Here is a 24,567-nt window from a genome sequence, read left to right on the forward strand (position 1 = left end):
CAACCAGAGTTCAATTCCTCGAAGTAAAGAGCCAATCGCACAAGGTCCTCTGATCGTCACATTACAGACTAGCATGCTTGCAAACACATCCAAACCCAGATGCTGACAAACTGAACATCACCATCTCTGTGTATAACGTACCTTTCTTCTATTATGCACTTAAAAATATGTTGTATTAGGGCTGAGGAGACGGCTCAGTGATACTGCCTCCTACCTGGATCCCTACAATCGAGACCGTCTGTAATTCCCACTCAGAACTCAGAAACACGGTATCTGAGGAAGGCCTGAACTATCTGTACTCTGGAGTCTGACGCAGTAAGACTGAGAAGACCATGCAGTCGGAACCAGTCTACACAAACAAAACCACGTCCTGTTTTACGTTCAAGCTGTTTTTGACGCCATGTCATTTCAAACACACAGTTTGCCGTTCAGATGAAAGTTTTTTTTTAATAGTAAAAAAGAAAGCGACAAACAAACAAAAACCCTATCATTAGTTGCCAAACATAAAAATTAAGAAATTTAAACAAGTGTCAAGTTCCTGCTGTTAAAAACCCATAAATGAGGGGCTAGGGAGATTGTCCAGTGATTACGAACACTGGTTGCTCTTCCAGAGGACCTAGAATTTCTAGCACCCACATGGCAGCCCAGAGGATGCAGCACCCTCACACAAACACACACGCAGGCAAATCAGAAATAAACACGAATTTAAAAAATCCATAAGCACAAATCAACTGTTTCGGCTTAAGAAAGCTGTCCAGTGAACCTGGTAAATATTTTAAATACTGCTGATATCCAGGTTCTCCATCACTTCACCTCACTGACAATTTCTATGTTAGATTTAGCCTTCCACTATTCAACCTCAAAAAATAAAAAAACAAACAAACAAAAAAAAAGACAAACAAACAAACAAACACCCAAAGCAGCAGAAGCAGTCTTTATTTATCAACAATCCATTAGAAATGCCCGAATACCCACAGGCAGGGCCTGAGGCTTCTCTAATTTGTCAAGCAATCGCTGGATTATTACTGTACACTGTCTGCTTAGAATAAGCTGGCTGCTGTACTAGACTTAAAGATGCTCGAAGAGAAATAACATCTATGCCGCTGAATGAAAAAAATAAATAAATAGAAGGCTGGAGAGATGGCTCAGCAGTTAAGATCACTGACTGCTTTTCTAGAGGTCCTGAGTTCAAATCCCAGCAACCACATGGTGGCTCACAGCCATCTGTAACAAGAGCTGATGCTCTCTTCTGGTGTGTCTGAAGACAGCATCAGTGTACAACCAACCAACCAACCAACCAACCAACCAACCAACCAACCAACCAACCAACCAATCAATCTATCTTTAAAAAAAAACAAAAAAACAGAAAAGGAAGGACATGACTGCTCCTAGGCATGGTGGAGGAGCTTAGATGTCCCATTGGCTGGGACATCTGGGAGAGTTCAGAGTGAACATGACCCTGAGCTGGGCCATGTGAGGAGATGAGAGGGAAGAAGGGAGAGCCAGGAAAGTAAAGAGTAGACAAAAGGGCCAGGGAACCAAAAGGCTGGATTATATAGGGTAGGGCAGCCCAGACCCTGGACTGGAGAAGTGTAGGGTAAGGGCCTGTATGACAGCCATACAGGTTAGGACTGAGGAATGCTGGGAGAAGCCGGCAGCCAAGTCTGTTCTATGTGTTAACAGGGTCCTCAGTTTACCCAGGTTTGAGACTTAACCATACTGACCTTCCTCCCGCTACCAACTGTTCTGTACTTTGGTACATAGATGAGTAATACGATTTTAAAAATTTTACAACATTTTTTTCAACTTTTAAACAAGAGGTCTCCATGCTAGCTGCAATATGTACATACATCTAGATGATCCATAATACACCTAAATGAGAGGAAGAAGGATGAACACGAGAAGTAACAGAATCTGTGTGTGTTCTTACAATAAAGGAGTAAGAGAAACATACAGGATCAGACAGAAATACTTACAAATCTAGTACCTTTTTCCCCTAAAATGACCCTTATGTACATACTAGCTGTGGTGACACAGCCTTTGATCCCACCACTCAAGAAGGCAGGGGCAGGCAGGCCTCTGTGAGGTAGCAGCTGGCCTGTGAGCTCTGAGCCAAGCAAGGTTATAAAGATCTTGTCTCAAAAACAAAAGAAAAGAAAACTACAGAGTTCTATATAACCCAAATTAATAATTATACAAACAGTCCAAAAAAATCTGACTTTGAAGCTCTTCATGGACTGTAAGGTTGTCATAAACAGCCAGCCAATTCCTAACTAAAAAAGCAAGGATACGCCCCTGTCCACAGTTGTCCCCAAGAGCGAAGAAAGCTGGGTGGAAGCAAGTTTAACTCTTCTTTTACAAGACATGTGACTCTCAAAGGTAACACCTTACTGTTCAGACTGATGAGGAAGCACGTAAGATGGGGAGCTTCTGGGAACTTCCAAAGGCTCCGTGAAGAGTGGTGAAACGACTCTGGCTTCCTGAGACTGAAATCCAACACCTACTTATGCAATACTACATTACTGCACTAAATACACTCGAAAGCGACCTTTAGTCTAGCCTAATGGGGCTATAAGTTCCATTTGAAAAATCTGCGCTTCATGGCCCGATATCAAAGAGACACGTTGGAGATTTGCTTTTTACAAGCAAGTAAGTGCTATATTAATGCTATATTAATACTATATTAATACTATAGCTAACTCTGGGTTTGCTAAATTTGTTTCTATAACCCAGAAATTAACTATTAAAAATGCTCTGAAGAAGTATGGGAGAGAAAGATGTACACCACAAATCTCATGGGGTGTGGGTGGAGTGTTCATGGGTCTGGGTATAAGGGACCCAAAGAGAGACATGTACCAATCTAACAGAAAGCCGCTTCAGGGCCATCTGGTAAAGGTGAAAAGGTCCAGCCCACCCTCTTCCTAGTGATGCACTCTCAGTGTCAGTTCAGCCTGCAGGAGGCCCACTGGTGCGTGTCCATCACTCATCTAGTCAATACTTTAAACTCTGGTGTATGAATCCAAGGTTTGAGGGAAAAAGATTAGGAAAATGTTTCTAAACAAATCCCTCAGTAAAAATTTTTTTCTTCTTATATGAACAGCACTGGCATAAAATACTTCAGCTGGGCATGGTGGCATTCACCTTTAATCCCAGCACTCAGGAGACAAAGGCAGGTGGGTTTCTGTGAGTTCAAGGACATCCTGGTCTACATAGTGAGTTACAGGACAGCCAGGGGTTTGTTCGGAAAAACCTGTCCTGGCTAGTTTTATGTTAATTTGACACAAGCTAAAGTATCTGAAAGGAAGGAACCTCAATTGAAAAAAATGACTCTGTAATACACAGCTATAAGGCATTTTCTTAATGAGCTGTTATTTGGGGATGGGTCCGGCCCATTGTGGGTGGTGCCAATCCTGGGAGGGTCCTGGGGGCTATAAGAAAGCAGGTTTAACAGACCATGTGGAACAAGTCAGTAAGCAGCACCCCTCCATGGCCGCTGCTTCAGCTCCTGCCTCCAGGTTCCTGGCCCACTTGTGTTCCTGTCCTGACTTCCTTCAGTGATGAACAGTGATATGGAAGTATAAATCAAATAAACCCTTTCCTCCCCAAGTTGCTTTGGTTATGACTTTCAAAGTAACCCTCTGAGACCTTGCCTTAAAAAAAGCAAAAGCAAAAACAAAAGACCTAAACACTTTCAGAAAACACAACTGCTGTGTTTTCTCTTGTGAATCATCTTAGAAATCAGACTTACAGAAATAGCAAGTCTACCTCAGAAGAACCATTTTAGTAACTTTACACAAATAGCATGCTACATTTGCCAAACCTATTTCCAATCACCACTCTGTGCAGCATTTACACTACCTTGCAGGTGTTTCCAGCCAACTATTACCATCTCTGCATAAGAAAAAGCCATGAGACCGACGGCTTTCAGTCATTCATTGTTCCTTTATTTCTCTACTATCCTGTAATGTGGTATCTAAGTTCAAATACAAAAAAATTCTGTTCATTGAGGCCTTTGTTCTTTTAGATTATAAGACTATCAAATTTCTATGACTATTCTGTGAATGAATAAAACAACCTATATATGACATACTAACTTCAAAGATACTACCATTTGATATTAAAATACTGATTTCTATTTTTGCCTCGCTTATGAAAACAGAAACGCATGCTGCTAACTCAGAAGCAATGCACTAATGTGAACGTGGACACGGGCAAGCTGGCGCTGCTACACCTATTGGGATGTGTGAAACTTTGTTCAAAATTACAAGGTAAAACCTATAGCAAAGGGCAGGAGAGGTCCTGAGTTCAATTCCCAGCACCCACATGGTGGCTCACAGCCATCTGTAATGGGATCTGATGCCCTCTTCTGGCCTGCAGATACACATGCAGGCAGAATGGTGTATAGACAATAAATAAGTCTTTTAAAAAAAAAAAATTCTATGGGAAAGGTTTGGCTGCTCTTCTGCACTGCAATTCCATCAAGGTAGAAATGGTTCCTGATTATTCCCTAAATCAGTGTGAAGACAGAGGCATCCAACTTAAGTCTGCTTAACATTTTTTATCCCACAGATAGATATCAGACTAAATGACATTCAGTAAAATGCTTCTCTAACTCCTAAGAAAAAAACTAATAAATGACACAAATGTGTGCAAATTTTTACACATCTGCAAGACAAGCATCCAAATGATCGATGACCTCTGTAGGTCAACAGCACTGCTACTGAGAATCGGTGTAAGGCGAGCCTGGAGACAGTGCAGCGTCTTGCCGGGTATGCAGACACACAGGGTGTGAAGCAGACTGCATGACACCAGGCTTCAGAGTCTAGAGACTGTGAACTCCAGACTTACCACAAAATTAATACCTGCCCTTAGTTTTTATAACTCCACTCTGGAGAAGGACAAGTTCTGCAACCAAAGACGAACATGGTGCTCCCTAAAATAATCAGACATGAATTCAGGAGCCTTCATAAAAGAGGGCAGGGAATGACAGGAGCACAGGGAGGAGCGCTATGAAATGCTACCGTGGAGACCTGACACGCCCACTGCTCATGAACTCACTGCAGCCATGGCTGCCTATACTAGGTAAAGGCAACAAGTTCAGACCATGTCCCAGCTGGAAGCACTAACAGGACTCAATTATCAAACTAAACAAACAAATATGTACGTGTGAGTTCAATAACACAGTGTTAGTTTCTGTAAGCCCTGCTGTGGCTTATCTCCGATGCTGCATGTGCTGCAGCTATCACATCAGTGAGGATAGCCTGGGAGTGCTGCCCTCAGAAGGGAGCTAGGGTCATCATAGGAGGGCTTTTCTAAGACAACAGGGCCATCCCTGCTGCCTTCTAGCCTGGCAAAGAGATCTCCCAATGGCATGCACCATGATGTCATCCTCTAGGAGGCCTTCACCAGAGTTCAGCAGAAGTCTGTCCTGTATGCTCCCAAATGTGTCTAACTGTTGGCTAACAAGCTTTTCTTTATACTGCAGTTGCTCTTTGGTATTTCCTTATAGGAAAAGAAGTGGGTTAAAATGGAGCCCTTTGATGTTTGGCTTCACAGAAGACAACGGGATCATTTCTTCTCTTTGCATTCAGCCTGGTGTCTTTGGCTATGTATCATAAAGAAGGGGACTTTTTTTACGGAGCACTTTGTAGAGGTACGAACAGGAATTCTCCTCAAATATCCTTGAGCCACATTTGCCGAATCCCTAAGTAAGGGTTTTAACCTCAAAATTCCTGAATCTAACTCTGGTTCAGCAAAGAAGGAAATCATAGACAAGAGGCAAAAGTGCAAAGCGACCTGTACACTGTGAGATGGGTTAGCGACCTGTACACTGTGAGATGGGTTAGTGACCTGTACACTGTGAGATGGGTTTGTACACTGTGAGATGGGTTAGCGACCTGTACACTGTGAGATAGGTTAGCGATCTGTACACTGTGAGATGGGTTAGCTGGTACTACGTTCCCACTCAAATCTCTCTTTTAATGACACAGGAAATGATTTCAAATATGTCAATGTAAAAGCTAAAAGCTTAAGCTGAACTGCACAACTGAGAGCATTGGCATTTAAGTGGTTCCAGAAAAGCAGTCACCTTCTCGCCCCAACTCCAGCCTACAACTCAACTAGCTCCTGTGGGTAAACAGGAGGGCCAAGAAAACAGAGGACAGAAGTGGGGCTAAGGAAAACACAGGAAAGCAATACTCTTGGGATAATTTAGGCCTGATGCATCCAGTGCAGGTGAAAACACCTAATCATTCTCTTTTAGAATGAGAAATTAGTCACCCAAATCATTTTCGGATTGAAAATATTAGTCACACTGAACTAAAAATTGAAGCTTTGAGGTATAAGAGGGGAACACAGAAAATGAAAGTTTGATTCAGTAGTTCCTGTTCTTTTTTAAAAGCTAGAAATTATCTCTCATCTCTCTCCTCCTTCTCTCTCTCTGATTCATTTTTCTTTACTGAATGGGTACTGTTTTGTCTGTGCACGTGTCGTGTAGTGCCTCTGGAGACCAGAAGAGGGCACCAGATCATTGGAAACTGGACTTAAAGGATTCTGAGTCACCACAGGTGCTGGGAACTGAAACCCGGTCCTCTACAAGAGGGACAACTGCTCTTAACTGCTGGGCTATCTCTTATTATTTGAAGAAATCTATTAAACTTTGGTATTCCAAAGAAGTTGTATGTATAATTAATCTTTGTTCTCCCACAAATCACTGAAAATCAATGTTCAGTTCAGTCCTTATCAGTGACTGGTGTTGCCATAAAACCCAGACATTTTTATACTGCCCTCAGTCATTAATTAGAACTTCTCAATAGTTTCAGGGAAGATTATCTCTACAAAGAACTCGTGATTTAAGACTCAAAGCAGCTTGTAGTTTGGTCATCAGTGACATCTCTAAAATTCCTGATATGTTTCCAAGCTTGAAAACCATTTTAGACTCACTTCAGTAGTTTCCAAGTTGACTTCTACTCTGAGAACAGGATAATGCATCTCAAACAAAATGGACACTCATAGATGTTATGTAAAATGTTAATAAACAGCTAAATTGTAGTTCTAACATTGGCTTGCCAAACTTATCTTCTTTTATGTTTTCCTATGTGTTGGGTATGTGTAGGCCCAATGTAGTGACAGAGTTGTATCTGTCCTCGCATGACGTTCTCTCCTGTATTACAGTGTTTGTTCGCTCTCACTCTCTCTCTCCCCCCTTCTCTCTTTCCCTGCCCTGGAACAGTTATGTCTTGTTTTAATAGTAGAATACTGAGTAGAAGAGAGGAATACTTCCGTTTAATTCCTCTGTTTTTGTATATAGACGCACTCAAACAACGGTTGGCTTAGTTTTCTATGGAGAATAATTTCCTTTATGGGCAAGGGGTAGAAGTAAAGAAAGGAGGAAAATACAATAAAGTCTGCACTTTTTATTCTTAAACCAAGTTATTCCACATGAAAGTTTGATGTTTTTTAGACATCACCAGCCTCCTTCCAACCTTGCTAGCTGAGTCTGTTTGGATTTCCCTATGCCCAGACCATAGATGTTCTCTCACTCTAAACATAACATGGTGTGTTTCCAGTTTTCACACACACTTCCACAAAAGCTCACTTAGAAATATTCTATTACTGAGGACTTCAAACGCCTTCTTGTTTGCAACATTTGCTCTGACCCTAGAATTTTCTTTGGCATTCCAAAGACTTTACTTCAAACTTTATTCATAAACTGTCTAATGTTCCTGTTTTGTTTCTACTTAGCTCCAGACCAGGAATGAAATCCAAGAGGATATCATATTGGTGTTAGTATCAGTGGCTACCAGCACAGCACATATGCCAAAGGGCACTGTAGGTAGAACTGTGAGGTTTTAAGCTTAGTACTGTTCTTATTGGTAACACCAGCAGCTAGAAGAGTACAAAGTAAAACTACCACTGGCAACAAACAGTCTAGGGCTGGCACAGTGGAGCATGGCTTTAACCCCAGCACTCAGAAGGAACAGGCAGAAGATCTCTGCGAATTCACGGCCAGGGCACTTTTCATAGGGAGTTCCAGGACAGCCAGGGTTACACAGAGATCTGCTTCAAAGTCAAACAAAAAACAAATTTGACAAGGGGGCAGGGGTGGGTTGGGGGGAAATGGGGAACAAAAACAAAGAAAAATACTCAAGAATTTCTGAGCTATTTTGAGATGCTGAAAATCCCATCAAGTCCAAGCATAACATACAGATAACACACAATGAACACCCAGTGCTGAGAATAACACCTATGTTCATCTGGAAGTAACATTTGGCCAAGTTTATGTTAAAGAATTAACAGGACCAACATCTATCATAAATCTGGTGAAAACTTTAACCATATCAAGTTTATCTCTGGCCATGCTCTTATTCACAGCAGAAAAAACAAACCAGCAAACTCAGACTTTTAGTTAATGGCTAAAAAAAGTATTTTGAGGTTTTTCTTTTGGTAAGTTATGCTTAATCATGGTTGAACAAAACCAGAATAATCTAACTGGCATGCCATTTTCTTTTTTTAAATGAATTTAAAGACATATTTCCTATTTTCAAATGATTTAAACGATTTACAAAAATGCAATAAGGTTGTGCAAATTTACCTCAACCAGCCATCAACAGGACTGCATTGTAGATTATATAATTCATTGCTATTATCTACAAAAGCCTATAAATATATGTGATAAGTAAATACAGAAATACAAATCCTTGGTTGGTCTGTATAATACATTCATTTAAATTGAGACAATTTCCATTGGTGAAAAGTTACACTGTAGCATTTGGTATAAAAGCAGGAGCACTAATTCAGCTCCTTTTTAAAAAAAGTTAGAACATGTGATTCCTGTTTTTTTTTTTAATTCCAAATATAACACACTGTATTTAGCACCTCCTGTACTTTCCAGTATATTAGATAATTGCATACCATGTTAAAAACAAAATAAAGGAAAACATTCCTGCCACCCACCTTTTCATAAAAAAACTGAAAATATGAAACGCACACATATATGCAAGGGCAGCTTGCAAAGGTTAGAGTGACTAGTCCACAGAACATTGTTTTTTTTTTTTTTTTTTTTTCTCTCTTTAAAAAAAGAGGGTTTGAAGAATGACAGCAAAAAAAAAAAGGAAATGTAGAATCATTGGCTTGGACAAGAAGAGAGCACACAGCTAAATCATACTACTGAGAGACTCACACAATCAGAGAGCATCTCCCTCCCACTCTTTTCCCCTGACTTCTGGTCCCTTTGTACTGAGCTTCAGAAAGATTCTGTTTGAACAAAGATGTCCATGACCTTTATATGAGAATCACTAAGAAGGGTTTACTGGTAATGGCAATGGCTGGTTCTCATGGTAACGGTTTAACATGAGAAAAATAAGAGTAATGGCCAGGAAGCCTGAGTATGGGGTGTGGCTTTATAAAGTGCCAACCAGGCTGAAGGGGTAGCCTAGTGGTAGAGTGCTTGCCCAAAATGTTCAAGGCCCTGGATTCAGTACAATTCCTAGCACTGTGGAAGGAAGGAAGGAAGGAAGGGGGGGGAGGAGGGAGGAGGGAGGGAGGGAGGGAGGAGGAGAGGAGGGAGAAGAAGGAAAATGGCAACACGAGAGGCAAAACATGAGAGTAATAAGGATTAGTGTGGTCAAAATGCATTATGTGTATGTACAGAAATATCAACATCATGCAATCCATTATTCTATACAGTTAATATATACAAATAAAAACCTTTAGAGACAGAATTTTATGAATCAGGCACACCGATGCATACACAGTTCCACCTTCACGAATGCATTTGTCTTTTGCTTCTGCTGAATGGTGTTGGGCTACTATCTGTAAAAGGTCTGAACTCAAGCTTCCCAATAGCTTGGGTTAGCAGACAGACAGAAGATGATTTCAAAAGTTACACACACACACACACACACACACACACACACACACACACACACACACACACACACACACACACACACACACACACACACACACACACACTGGGACCCCAAAGCAAATAGCTTTGGGTAAGGGAACTTAAGACCATGTGGGTACTTGGATTATTGGGTGTTTGTTTAGGTGGATGGGAGGGGCCAGCACAACAGCGCTAGGCAGAGCACATTCCTAACCTACAGTGAGAATCTGCACAAGAAAAAGCATCACCTGGGTAGCCCTGGATGACCTTGAATTCACAGAGACCCACCTTCTTCTGCCAAGCAAGTGCTGGAATTAAAGGCATGTACCACCAGGTGACACTTAAGTTTTTTTTTAAGATTTATTTATTTTATGTATATGAGTGCTCTCTCAGTATATATGCCTGCATGCCAGATGAGAGCATCAGATCCCAGTACATGAACTACCATGTGGTCGTTGGAAGCTGAACTCAGGGCCTCTGGAAGAAGAGACAGTGCTCTTAATCTCCGGCCAAGCTCCAGATTCTTAACATTTTTCCCCCATGCTTCTGCTTCAAAGACAATGAATGTCATCAAAATTCAGAAAATGGTATTTATAATGGTAAGTGATTCCCTAAATAAATATGTCATGCTACCTGCAAATGAACCATTGTAATGCTCTGTTTTCTCTAAGAATGAACAAAATAGAACCAAAAAGTCCACTGCTGGTAACTTGGTCCATGACAGAGATAACTTCAACCAGGTTATACCTACTACAATTGAAAACACGAAAGAGAGGACACAGTGTATTGTCAAACTTGCCCATAACAATAATCCTACATACTGTGCACACCAAAAATGCTTCTACAACAAATAAAACCATGAATTTTCATACTTGTAAAACTTTACATGATTCAAAACTATTTCTTAATGTTTATTATTCTGTAAGAGGATATAATGAGTCTCTTCATAAAAAAGACTGAATTTCAAATAATCAGGATCAGAATAAAACAGGTAATTAGCCATTGGCATTTGGAAAACAAACTGTAATATTATTCATTGATAAGAACAATATTGTCCGTTTGGTAATAACAAGACAAAATGACCATCAACAAGAATCTGAACTGTGCAAAGTGACATCTGTTCTTAGCTGGATCCCCATTTGAAGGCTGAGAGATGAGAATGGCCACTGGTTCCAAACACAGGAATGCAGAAGCTGCTATGCACACTCTTCAAATTATGTAACTGGCCTATTTAAGATATAGGAATCATGATTCTAGCTTGTTTCCCGATTATTACAGTGTAAAACTATTCCTATAATATAAGTTAATAAAGTCCTATGCTGACAAAAACAGTACAGTGCCCAGGAGAAATGATTTACATGAGATCAGGCTTTGCCATCTTGTAGAGGCAAACCAAAGAAAGTTCCAGTGGCTTATTTCCTCAAAACAGATCCAATGAGAACAAAATATGTTCCTTATAGATGCTAATTTCCCCAAAAGAAAACTTTATATAAAACAGATATAGGTACAATGGCATTGAACCTTCTGCAAGATCTCAAAATGCCTATTCCTCTAAAAGTCATTTTTAAAACAGGCAAAGGAGTTAGATATATTAAAGTTATCACTTACAATGGATTTTAGAATTCTATATAAACAAAATATCAATTTTATTTGGCTGTAATACTCCTCAATAAACTATATGCATTTTACTCAGAACATTTATATCATTAAAATCACTACCAAACATACAACACAGGAAGGAGTAACTATTTGTATTTTTTTCATATATAACATTTTCTGATAAAATTTATTGCTCTAATGAGAACCATACATTTGTGTATTTCTTTTTCTGTTTATTAAACAAAATTTAGTGTATCTCTGATACAAGGTTTTGAATACTTGAGCTTTTCAAAGTGAATTATTTCTATTCTTCCTTCTTAGCAACATATAGTGTAAGAATCCAATTACGGCTTGGATCATGAGGGTGTGCGTCAAATCTTCAAACAACCCTTAGCAGTTTCTCAACCTGTAGGTTACAACCACTTTGAGGGTTGAGGGGGTCAACAAAGACCATCAGAAAACACAGATGTTTACAGTATAATTTATAACAGTAGCAAAATTACAGTTATGAAGCAGCAACAAAAATAATTTCATGGTTGGGGGGTCACAGCAACATGAGGAACTGTATTGAAGAGCTGCAGCACTGGGAAGGTTGAGAACCGTTGCTCTAGAGCCAAGTATTGGGAGATTATACTCTAAATATAAGTCCCTAGGCTCAGATGTGGTTTAAAATTATGTTTTAGAAACCTACCTACGCTTGATCAAAGGCAAATAAAAACAGACATGAGGGAATGATTGAAGTTCCAGCTACTCTGGAAGCAGAAGGCAGGAGGATTGCCTGAAATGAATTTAAGGCTAGCTTGGGCAACACAGAGACCTTGTATTTCTGGTGGCTCTTGTGTTCTAGTATCAAAAGTTGATTTTGCAGCAGGATAAACCAATCTAGATAAATTTTCAAATGAGGTTTAAAATCTAATTAAACTCACAGCATTATGCTTCTAGACTATGTTATCTTTTTTTCTTTTCTTCTTTTTTTTTTTCCTGGCTTTTTAAGGCAGGGTTTCTCTGTGTAGCCCTGGCTGGCCTCAAACTCATAGACCCACCTGCCTCTGCCTCACAAATGCTTGGATTAAAGATGTGCATCACGAAGCCCAGCTAGACTATACTTTTACACAAACAAATAAGAGTTCACATTTTTCTAGAAAATAACTTAGGAATTACTTTAAATACATATATATGACTTAAAAGCTGACAAGAAAGTTTTGCTTTAACATATACATAGCATTTCCGTTGAAGAATACTGGGAAAGCACAGACACTTTACCTGCTTCCTGTGAATTTAACACTTCTAAGGCATGCATCATGGCACTTGCGAAGACATTGGCATCCTCTTTGCTGCCAAAGTTGAGACCATACACCTGTCTAGCATCCCGCCATTGGTGGAAAGTCTGTGTAGCTTGATTGTACTTCAGTCCTTTAGGAATGGCACAGTTTATCACAACCTACAAGACAATTAATTCATTATAAAGCCAGCTAATAACTGGTAAAATAATAAAATCCAGATTTTAGGTATTTATTTAAAGTTATTCCTGGCAGACTTTATCACAGTTAGTTGGAACAACTAGTTACCTAGAATAAAGGCAAGTCTACAGAGGTTGAGTCTGAAGAATGTAAACTATCTTATGTTTACAAAAGGCCTGCTTTAAAATAATAAACCAACAAATCAATGTACTTCATTAAAAATGTTTTAACTTGTTATAAATTCAAAACCAGAATATTAACTGTAAAGGACCCTTCACCTCCTCCCATCCAGAGAGAATACCTCCCATACTACAAATTAAGTTTCACAGGATTTTGGACAGAATCCATGTTGGGAAATGTACTTGCCCTCTTTCCTCGAATTCACACTTAAGAATCATCCACTGATCTATGCAACCATGGTTTGTTCATTTTCATTGTTTATTGATATACACTACTAATCCACCCATTCATTCACTAACATTTTTATTGCCCAGAACTTGTGGCTTCTACAAATAAGGACATGAACATCCTGTGGAACATCTGCTGGTGTGCACAGTGCATGTTTTTACTGAACAGGAACCCATGTTGAACTAGTGTAAGGCATAAGTATATTTAACTTTAGTAGAAAACTCCACACAGCTTCCTAAATGTGTCCTGTCGTTTACCATTGCACAGCAGTATATACAGGTTTGTATGGCTCCATATATGGGAAGGCACAGCCTCTGATAGCACTGGTCTTTCTGTATATTTAAAGTACTTCCCAAGTTACCATATTAGAAGAGGCCTGGTCCATGTGTGGAAGTCAAATGACACTCTGTGGCACTAACATCTTTATGCAGGCTCTAGGGGGAAAGCTCAGGTAGCCGATCTGCACAGCAGGTGCCTTCACCCTCCAAGCCATCTCACAGGTACCCTCTTGGTGTTTTGTTTTGAGATAAATCTTTTGTGAACTCCCGATTATATCCATTAATAAATCTCCTAATTGGTCTATTTCTCTCCTAATTGATCCATTTTTCTCTTTACATAGGATCCCAAAGGAAAAATATTTGTGACAAATATCTTGTCCCATTCTGTAACTTGCCTATTCATTGTTACTGATATTGTAAGAAGTTCATTTTCTTTTACTTCAAATTAAAAATCCTTTTCTCTTTTAATGTTTTTGTGTTCTAAGAAATATTTCTCCATGTAAGTTATGAAAGCACGACTTCATTCTGTCTTCTAGAAGTCTTACTATTGTTATCCATTAACGCTCGCATCTCCAGTAAAACTGAAACTGATTTAAGCCTATGGTGTGAAATAGGTTCAAGCTTCATGATGTTTATTTTCTTTGGGTGTCCAAGTGATTCACTTATTTTAGCTAAGTTGCAGGTTTACTTTTGTTACAAATTGGTCAATATATCTAATGTCTGTCCAACTATAGTATCTTCACTTGAAGCTGTGCACTAGGTCTCAGCCTTTAGGTTCTGTCCTCATGACTGCTCTAGACTGTCCTTCTACTCTGTCCTCATGACTGCTCTAGACTGTCCTACTCTGTCCTCATGACTGCTCTAGACTGTCCTACTCTGTCCTCATGACTGCTCTAGACTGTCCTCATGACTGCTCTAGACTGTCCTACTCTGTCCTCATGACTGCTCTAGACTGTCCTACTCTGTCCTCATGACTGCTCTAGACTGTCCTTCTACTCTGTCCTCATGTCTGCTCTAGACTGTCCTACTCGGTCCTTATGACTGCTCTAGACTGTCCTACTCTGTCCTCATGACTGCTTCTAGGACTGTCCTACTTGTCCTCATGACTGCTCTAGACTGTCCTACTCTGTCCTCATGACTGCTCTAGACTGTCCTACTCTGTCCTCATGACTGCTCTAGACTGTCCTTCTACTCTGTCCTCATGACTGCTCTAGACTGTCCTACTCTGTCCTCATGACTGCTCTAGACTGTCCTTCTACTGTCCTCATGACTGCTCTAGACTGTCCTACTCTGTCCTCATGACTGCTCTAGACTGTCCTTCTACTCTGTCCTCATGACTGCTCTAGCTGTTTTTGGTCCTTTGTGGAAAGCTGCCATTTATACTTTAGAATATTGTCAATTCCCAAATTTAAACCTGTACTAAAGCCAAAAGTCAATTCGATAACTGATGTCATAAAGCTATATGGTACGTCATGAGTATCACATAGTCCTTTCTTGGGCTGACATTAACATTCAGTGGTTCTCTCTATATTGGTATCTTGGGCACCTATTAAATCGGTGAGGTATCTAATGGAGTAGTTCTTGGTTGTGGTCCTCCATAGGCTCATATTTGAACACCTGGTTCTTGGCATGGAACACTGCTTGGCAAGGGTGTGAACCTTTAGGAGGCTGAGCATTTCTAGACAGAGTGGGTCCCTGGAGACAAGCCTTGAAGACCTACAGTCTGGCCTCACTTCACATTCACTCTCTGTGTCCGAGGCAGAGATGCGATGTGAGCAGTCAGATTGCTGTTGCTTCTCCCTCAAGCTGCTTTACAGCATATTCCACCAGAATAGGCCAGGTAACTAAGACCCTACTGCAAACAGCTTAACCTCTACACGTCCTAACTCAGATGAAAACCACAGGTAAAGACAACATATCTAGAACCACATTAAACTTACTTCTTAATTCTAACCTATTACTAATCCAAGGTTTATTAATTCTAACATTCTGCTAATCCTCATGATTTATGATCAGAGTTTCTTCCCTCTAAATACATAATCACGTCACCTACAATGGCTTCATTTCATACATTTTTTTTACCCCCTCCCCAGCCATTCCATACATTTTAATCCCTGTATGTTTTATTTCCTTTTCCTTGCATTTATCTACTGGATAGGCATAGAATAATATTAAAAAGATGTGGTTAATACCAAGTATCTTTTGTCTTTTGCATGATGCTAGCTTCTGAAGAGTGTGGATCTTAGGCTTGTAAGTGAAGATGCACTGTGAAATGTTTACGTTGTGATAAATTTCAGCAAGGACATAAGAGAAACACATTTTTTGAGAAGACAGGGAAAGTCATAGCTGACTTCAGACAAGGCTCATGCTGTGCACTGTACAGGTCATGGGAAAATAAGTATTCATGTACTTCTCACTCTGCTGTGGTCAGGCTGAAAATGAACAGGGCTATGTTAATGGAACATACCACCTATGTGGAGTCAGGGTTTGAGACAGGGTTTCTCTATTATGAAGCCCTGGCTGTCTTGGAATTTGCTATATAGGCCAGGCTGGTCTTGAACTCACAGAGATCCACCTGCCTCCAAAGTGTTGGGATTAACGGCACACACTACCACACCAGGCTATATTTCTTATTTTTTAAAGATCAATGTTATTTTTCTCAAAGGTTGGATGATTGAAAAAATCGGTTCCTGTTTTGGTTTTTTGGTTTGGTTTTTTTTTTTTTTGGTTTTTTAAAAAAGATTTATTTATTATATATAAGTACACTGTCGCTGTCTTCAGACACACCAGAAGAGAGTATCAGATCCCATTACAGATGGTTGTGAACCACCATGTGATTGCTGGGAATTGAATTCAGGACCTCAGGAAGAGCAGTCAGTGCTCTTAACCACTGAGCCATCTCTCCAGCCCTCCTGTTTTGTTTTGAAGACAGAATCTCGATTTGTGTCTGTCTCTGTCTGTCTGTCTGTCTCTGTCTGTCTGTCTCTCTCTCTCACACTCACACACACACACACACACACACACAAGGGGGGGGGGACTGTATCGCCATTCCCAGATTTTAAAGGTTTTATATTTTAAAAATGAATTAATCATTTACCTACTGTAATTTCAATTCTATTAATGTCTTTCCCAGCCTTCTCTTACAGCTCTTAGCTTGAAATGTGTGTTAAGAAGGTTCATCAGGGGGCTGGAGACAGTAAAAACAACTATTGACTGCTCTTCTAGACAACTGGGATTCAGTTCCCAGCATCCACATAGTGGCTCACAACCATCCAGTACCGGGGAATCCAATGTCATTTTCTGGCCTCCCCATTTGATTCAGACATGCACATAGGCAAAATTCATACATGTGAAAACAAGGGGGGAAAGTGTCAGCAATTTTTATGAAGTTTTGTCATCTAATTTTTATTTTGTTCTCCGTAGCGGTTGGGCAGCATGTGACAGGTCTCTAATCTAAGGGATGACTCTGCAGGAGAACAGATAAAAGGAAAGCAGACGCCATAGCTCAACTACTGAGAGGCAGCCATAAGTGGAGGTTTTTGGTAGAGAAATAGGAGACGAGAGGCTGTGTAACACAGTGAGGAAGCTAGAGCACAGAAGGAGAGGCTGGGGGAGGAGGGGACACACAACAAAGATAAGAGGTGAACCAATTTCTGTAGACTAACCCAGAACTATGACAATTTCTCATCAGAGAAGCACTGCATTTTTAACCAGGTGTCTTGAGAACTCCATCGCCCTGCTATCAGCATTAGTCAATTCCATTGCCCTGCTATCAGCATTAGTCAATAAGTTATGTAAGGGAGACTGCGGTTTCTACTTCCCAGGGAAACAGTCTCCTCAGGAAAAAAAAAAAAAAAAAAGAGGATTTTCTCTTTGTCCTCTTTTTTGAGACAGAGCCTTAAAGCCCCAGTTTTTGCAGAAGGACCAGGTTCAGTGCCCACCCCTTCCGAGCACGCATGACGGTTATAAACCCCTGGCTGTTACCAGCTGACAACCAAACTTAACAATCAGGGTACTGCAACCCCTGTTTACACCACGGCTCACCGGGAAGGTACAGGTGACTTTCTTTGAGCGAGAACTCACAGGACACCAAAGAGAATCTAGCTCCATTTTCCCTGCACTTTGTAGCAAGACGGTTTTAAACATTAAGCCACATCTTTGAAAACACACTTTTACAAGGGAACTAAGTCTACAATCCGTAAAAGTTCCCGCTATCAGTACACAGCAGTAAGGCCTGATCTCCCTTTTCCTCTGCCTGCAGATGCTGATCTGGATCTGTCAGGGGACAAGGCATCAAGACAACCCAGTTACTGTCTTGAAAATATGAAATAGGGAATCACCAACAGCTCATCTGTCACCTTAGATATGAACTGGGAAGGAAAGCCTAACTATTCCAGCAACACTAGTGCCTGCCACCTCACTAGTCACTTACGAATTTAACAATACTTTCTGAAACCATTTATACTTTCAAATCCCTTCTCTGCTTTTGACCATAAGTAGCTAGATACAGATGTCCCATAAGCATTCAATGTGTTCCTTACACTGCATTTCCTATAGTCCATTCTGAATTTAGATGATAAAAAGGGGCCAGTAGGATGGCCTGATATGACAATCTAATGAAGATAAAAAACCCTTCCTGCTCAGCGAGGTTTGATGGACAGTATTTAGATCTCCAGATCCTACAAAGTGCCAAGAGAAAAGGCACTCTATAGAACCATCCTCTGCCCCCACATGCTTGATATCTATCACATTGCAAGTCTGCACCCACACATATAGGCATGCATGCATGCATAATCACAAACTATAAAGAATTTTAGCAGACCCTTACCTGATGGTCTTGAATCTTTCTGCCCACCACTCTGAATGTGTTGTTGCCTGTATGGTGATATATATGTACTCTGCTGAACCCGGTTGAGCCACCAGCTGGCACCCATTTCTTATTGGCATCATCATAAACCATCACAGCAGCTCTTGCCTGACAGATACTCTGTTCACTGTAAAAAACAAAATTCAGATGAGACATTTAAAATCTGGTAGGTATGCCAGAGAACCATGAGCCAGGGTGAGCCAACCTGGCAGTCAGTAACAATCAATTCCTGTGGGGGGAGTCTAATGGGAAAGACAAAAGCAAAGTAGAATACAGGTAGAGTGTGGGATCCATAAAAACAGAACACCAGAAGGATTTCATTCTAAATGTATCTATTATCACCTTGAATATATCTATTAATACTAAGTTAATCACCTCTTGTTTAAGTAGACGTGGTGACCTAACATTTCTTAAACAAAATTACTTTTATCATTAAGATCACTTCAAGGTCTCAAGCAAATTCAGGCCACACAGTATCTGTTCTTCAAACAGGAGTTGTAACTAACAGTCAATGACTGACAACATGACCAACTCCTTTCATTTCTTCTTGCAAAGAACACAACTTTGAGACCCGGCATCTGGACTGGACAGCTCACAACTACCTGTAATTCCAGCTCCAGGAGACTGGACACCTCTGGCTTCCATGGACATCTGCTCACACATGTGTGTGCGCACATACGCACTCACGTGTGCACGCACACACACACACACACACCACTAAAATAAACGTTTAAGACTAAAAGATGATTTCTACGAATCTTACTAGATTTAAAATGCTCTCCCCCACATATAAATACTAAAAAAGGAAAAAACCAGAATTTATGGTTGCCATTTTTCCCAATTACAAGCTACTAAGTGATACTGAGACAGACAAATAAAACAGAGACAAGGTCAATTTCTTACTAAATAACACATTCACCTTTCAAATATTCTCTAATGTTCTTGGGGGGGAAACCTGATTGTTACCTTATCCTATGCCATAGTTCCTTTTTAATATCATTCATCAAACTGACTTCAAACTAGTTAAACTCAGCTTCCAGACTAGTGGTTCTAAACCTGTGGGTCACAACCCCATATCAGATATCCTTCTTATATCAGAGACTTATGATATGATTCACAACAGTAGCTAACTTAGGAAGTAGCACTGACAAAGTTTTGTGGTTGGGGGTCACTAAACATGAAGAAGGTTGAGACTCGCCAGTCTGGAAGGCTAAGCCTACGTGTGAGTGGTTCATACAGATGTGTCTCAAGAGTTCATGCACCCCCATCTCACCTGTACAGAAGCCTCTTGTTCAGGCTGCCAGTTTCTGCCTCAAGAGATCTCGGACAACACTTGATGTGCTTCTCCCAAACACCCTCAGAAATAGGTACCCCCACACTCCTGCCTTACTCCTGCCTCTCTCACCCATGTAAGGACAATGAACACAGCTCTGTAGGAGCAGGTTGTCTTGCCTTGAGACAAGATCATGGGAGACCTAAAGAATTCACTGCAGTGAACAATAAACCAGAAAAATTAGAAATGTTAGAACTTTCCATTACAGAAATTCTACAGAACCTAAACTTTTACAGTTTAGGACAATGGAGCAGTAAGCCCTTTGGTGCTGTCTCAAATTACTTTTGTTGCCTAGAAATTTCCTGAGACTAGAAATGACTAAAGCTTGAATTATTTTTTAGAGAGCATTATTTAAAGGTATTTGTCAGTACAGCAGCTGAAGACTCATTACTTACAATAGAAACATACTAAATGACAACTTTTATATAAGTATAACAAAGATAACTGAAATAAGCAAAAGGTCAGTGCCTCCTACAGCTTAGAGTGGCAGATACTAATTTAATATGAAATGAAATATGAAAAATAAACTTTCAGATTAATGCATAACTTTTATTGTCCAGTGTTCAAGAATTAGTATTAGTCAGGCACAGTGGCACATGCCTTAATCCTGGCACTCAAGAGGCAAATGTAGATGGATCTCTGTGAGTTCAAGGCCAGCTAGAGCTATAAAAGACCACATCTTGAAAGAAAGAAAGAAAGAAAGAAAGAAAGAAAGAAAGAAAGAAAGAAAGAAAGAAAGAAAGAGAGAGAGAGAAAGGGGGGTGGGGGTGGGGGGAGACAGACAGACAGACAGGAGGCCTTGAAAGCCTGGTGATTTTAAATTAAATGCAACACCTGTAATTCCAGCAATCTCATGGGAGACATAAAACTAAGGAGGTTCACACAGGCTTATAGACCAGCTAGCACTCATCTACCAACTCTGACCACAGATGTGACACACAATTGAGCCATTCAATGATGTTGCCACTGCCATTTTTTAATGGCAATCAAGTTTTTTTTATTTCACAAACCTACCTACAAATTAAAAAAAAAAAAAAGTTTGGATGAATCAATATAGAACACAACGTCAATATTTTGGTCTAATAGCAACTGGGGTAGATTCAAAAAAATACTGTAGAGGGAAGACCATCCAACACAAGTTGTTAAAATGAGGATTTTGTTTTGTTTTTAGCAAGCCCTGGTGAACCTGTGGACCATGCTAAAGATCTGCCCGCATTCGCCTCTTAAGTGTTGGGATTAAAACTGTGCACTAAGGCTTGGCTGAGGACTTTTTTAAACAGAAAAATGGGTATAAAAGAGCTGGAGATGGCTCAGCAAGAAAGAGCACTGGCTGCTTTTCCAGAGGCCCTGATTCAATTCCCAGCATCCACATGGTGGCTCACCACTGTCTGTAACTCCAGTCTCAGGCAATCCGATGCCCTCTTCTGGCCTCTGAAAGTACCAGGCACACATGTGGTACACTCATATATACACAGGCAAAACACCATATACATAAGCAAAGTATGGTTTTCCAGACATTGCACTGTCCATGTGAAGCTGTCACAGATCTGCTCTAAGTAAGAGCGCTGTCAGCTATGGAAGGACACACCTGTCATGCTAACACTCAGGAGGCCAAGAACGGAAGATCCAAACTTCAGAGCCAGCCTGGTTGCAGAGAAAAACTTAGCTAACTGTGGCTGTTCTCAGCCACACAGACAGTGCTGCTGGTAAATATCTGAGAACAGAGCAAGGCATCCTTAAATGCAACCACGGCCAGCCTCAAAATAAAAACTTGTCAAAATCTTCCTATTACAAATCTGCGAAACAATTATGAAAAAAGATAAAATGAGCAAACTAATTCACCGTGGTCTTGTGAAGACTGGATACTTAACAGTCATAAACAAAAACCTCATCTTTATGTGCCATGAACTAGTGTACAAACCTCATTGTACTTCATGTTCCTAATGTGAATTCTGGTGTTTACCAGTGAAGTGCAGCACTAAAATGCTTACCGCCCCCGACACACACACACACACACACACACACACACACACACACACACACACACACACACACACACACACACACACAGTGTAAGGAAACGCAATACTACTTTACGTATAGCTTTATATCCTGGTCAGTAAATTCACTTCTGAATATAGTTAAATTCCCCACAAGTAGTTATATATTAAGGTAAAGAATGCTCACCAAAAATAGGTACCAGTAAATGAAATGCTCCTTCTATTTAAGGAGAAAAGGACTTCATGTAGATGCTATATGGTGATACTGCAGAAAGCAGACTAACAAACAGCAGGTCCCTGTCAGATATGCCAGCTACCGATCACTTCTCAAGGGGAGTGAGAAACCCCCCAGCGCCTCATGCACAGGAGGCAACCTTAGATGCTTTTCAATAAATAAATGCATCTAACAAAATCTAAATTATCAAAAATCCAGAATCAAACGCTTTTCCTTCTGTTAGGCCTTCCCAGGGTCCCCAAAGCCATCATTAACTGTTTCCTTTTGCATTCCCCTAGTGAGAGTCTCTGGAGAGGTAGCATTTGAGCCATAGGAAGGAGACAGGATAAAAACTGACGGGCTGAAGTAGAACGTGACTTGCGCTTTTTTAAAAACATGACTCTGGCTACCGTGAACTAAAAAAGACTGGGGAATGTGACAAGGAAATGAGGGACAGAAGCAAGGATACCAGACTAGAAAACAGGAGAGGAAAGTCCATGGTGGGATGCTGGAAGTGTAACACAAAGGATACAGAATACCATGTTACAATGTTCCTGCAAGAAAACGTTTTGTTCTGAGCTCCTTTACTAGGTCCAAAAGGCCAGTTTACAACAAAATGGAGTCATTAATGCTAAATGTCACACAATAAACTGAAGCTTTAAGTAAATAGATCCTCAAACAACGGTTAAGTTTCTCTGCCCCCCCCCAGCTCCCCACACACACAGAAGAAGGGGTCCACAGGCTCCTTGGCTTACCCATACGTCTTCTGTTATGTGTTCCTATCTTACAAAACCCATTTTCTTCTACTGTTCAGGAACCCACTCATGAACTGTATAAAAGCCAATTAGATATATGAGGCAAAGTTCTGGGTAATTTCTTATAGCTCCTCCCCAAAAAGACACCACTATTCACCAGACTCCTGAATAAAATGCACAAGAGGTACTCGGTCCTCGCTGTGGTCTCCTACCTCCCTCATGACATACCAAGGAAGGACTAGTCAAAATTCTTCTCACTGGAGTTTCTCCTGTTTCCTCAAGTCACTTTTCCCAAGTTCACAGGTTTCCAAACCCATGGCTGGTTTGTACTACGGGAGTGTAAGTGATCTTTGGGGCTTTGCAATGACTGAAAAGTCACTGTCAGTAACTGTAGCTTTAAAATTAATTGTCAGCAGATGCAGTAGGTGGTATGACAGCTGAGAGCCTAAACTCTGGCTTATTTTTTTATTTGATTATCTATTTATGTATATTTTAAGTGCATTGGTGTTCTGACTGCATGTATGTTTGTGTGAGGGTGTCAGATCTTGAATTTACAGACAGTTGTCGGCTGCCATGTAGTGGCTGGGAATTGAACCTGGCGCTCAGAAAGAGCACCCCATGCCCTTAACTGCTGAGGTCTCTATCTCTCTAGCCCCTAGCTAGCCTTCTTTCTTTTTTCTTTTTTCTTCCCCCTTACCCCACTGTCTTTTCCAGTAAGGAAGAACTTGGGTTTTGAACTCCTGCAACCCCCAGCTCTCTGAAATAGAAATCACTAGCTAGCTATCTGATCAAGGGAATTTCATAACTGATCAAGGGCCAAAGTCATAACTTAACTGGGAGGCTGCACTCAGAAACAAGAGCCATTTGATGACTTCCCTATACAGAAAAAGTGACTGTCGGGATACCAACCCTGTACCTGATTGCCTCTAACAGATTCAAGAGGCAACATAAAAGTGGGATCCTTAATTTTCCCCCAAGATAGGACCTCTGGTTGTCCTGGAACTTACTACATAGACCATGCTGGCCTTGAACTCACAGAAATCCACCTGTCTCTGGGATTAAGGGTGGGTACCACTCTTCCTGGCTCTTAATTTCTGAAGAACAGAATATGACAGCTTCTGCCTACCCATACTTTTTACACACTAAAGGAGAGGAACCACTCAAAGGATGAAAACCACCACACATACAAAGGGCATACTAAGAGGGGGTAAGAGGACGGTTATCACAAGTGCACGGGGAGAGGGGGTGCCCTCAGGACACCAATCCTATTATTACCTTGATCATGGACTTCCTGTCTCTAGAACTGAGGAAGTAATTTTCTGTCCAAGCCAAGTAATAATAAAAGAAAATAAAATTTAAACTTGAAGGATTTTAAGTATACCAAAATTTATTTTCATTAAATTCAAATATCAGCAGATTCATAAGGCAGCCTCTCTTTTAAATAACATTTCCCCTTTGCTATTCCAGTTTTTTAAAAGATGGGAGGAATTCTGCTCACTGATAACAGGTTCTCCTATCACGGTTCCCTGAAGAAAACACCAACAGCACTGTGAATGCCACTGACAAACAGCAGACACAAACAATAGCAGCAAACAAACATTTCCTTTTTTCTTTTGCTTTTTGCAAAGCAATCAAACCATCTGGGACACAGACACTTCAAATATGTAGAAAGGCAAGCTGCATCATTCATCACTTTCACAAAGGCAGCAGTATTATTAATTTTTAAGAGGTAAAACATCAATGTCACTATTAAGCTGTTTATCC

General features: G+C 40.5%; 1 protein-coding gene across 9 annotated transcripts in view; it reads right to left on the reverse strand.

The window, feature by feature from the left end:
* Enah (ENAH actin regulator) overlaps positions 1 to 24,567 on the reverse strand; it is a 112,986-nt gene that overhangs the window by 36,123 nt on the left and 52,296 nt on the right. For all 9 annotated transcript variants that reach the window (XM_032915349.1, XM_032915345.1, XM_032915346.1 and 6 more), the window contains exons 2-3: positions 18,463 to 18,628; positions 12,752 to 12,929 (exon numbers count right to left, since the gene is read on the reverse strand). In XM_032915349.1, the coding sequence (XP_032771240.1) occupies positions 12,752 to 12,929; positions 18,463 to 18,628 (344 nt within the window). The remainder of the gene's footprint in view (positions 1 to 12,751; positions 12,930 to 18,462; positions 18,629 to 24,567) is intronic.

Source organism: Rattus rattus, chromosome 10 (genome assembly GCF_011064425.1).
Source record: "Rattus rattus isolate New Zealand chromosome 10, Rrattus_CSIRO_v1, whole genome shotgun sequence".
In the NCBI taxonomy this organism is placed as follows: Eukaryota; Metazoa; Chordata; class Mammalia; order Rodentia; family Muridae; genus Rattus; species Rattus rattus.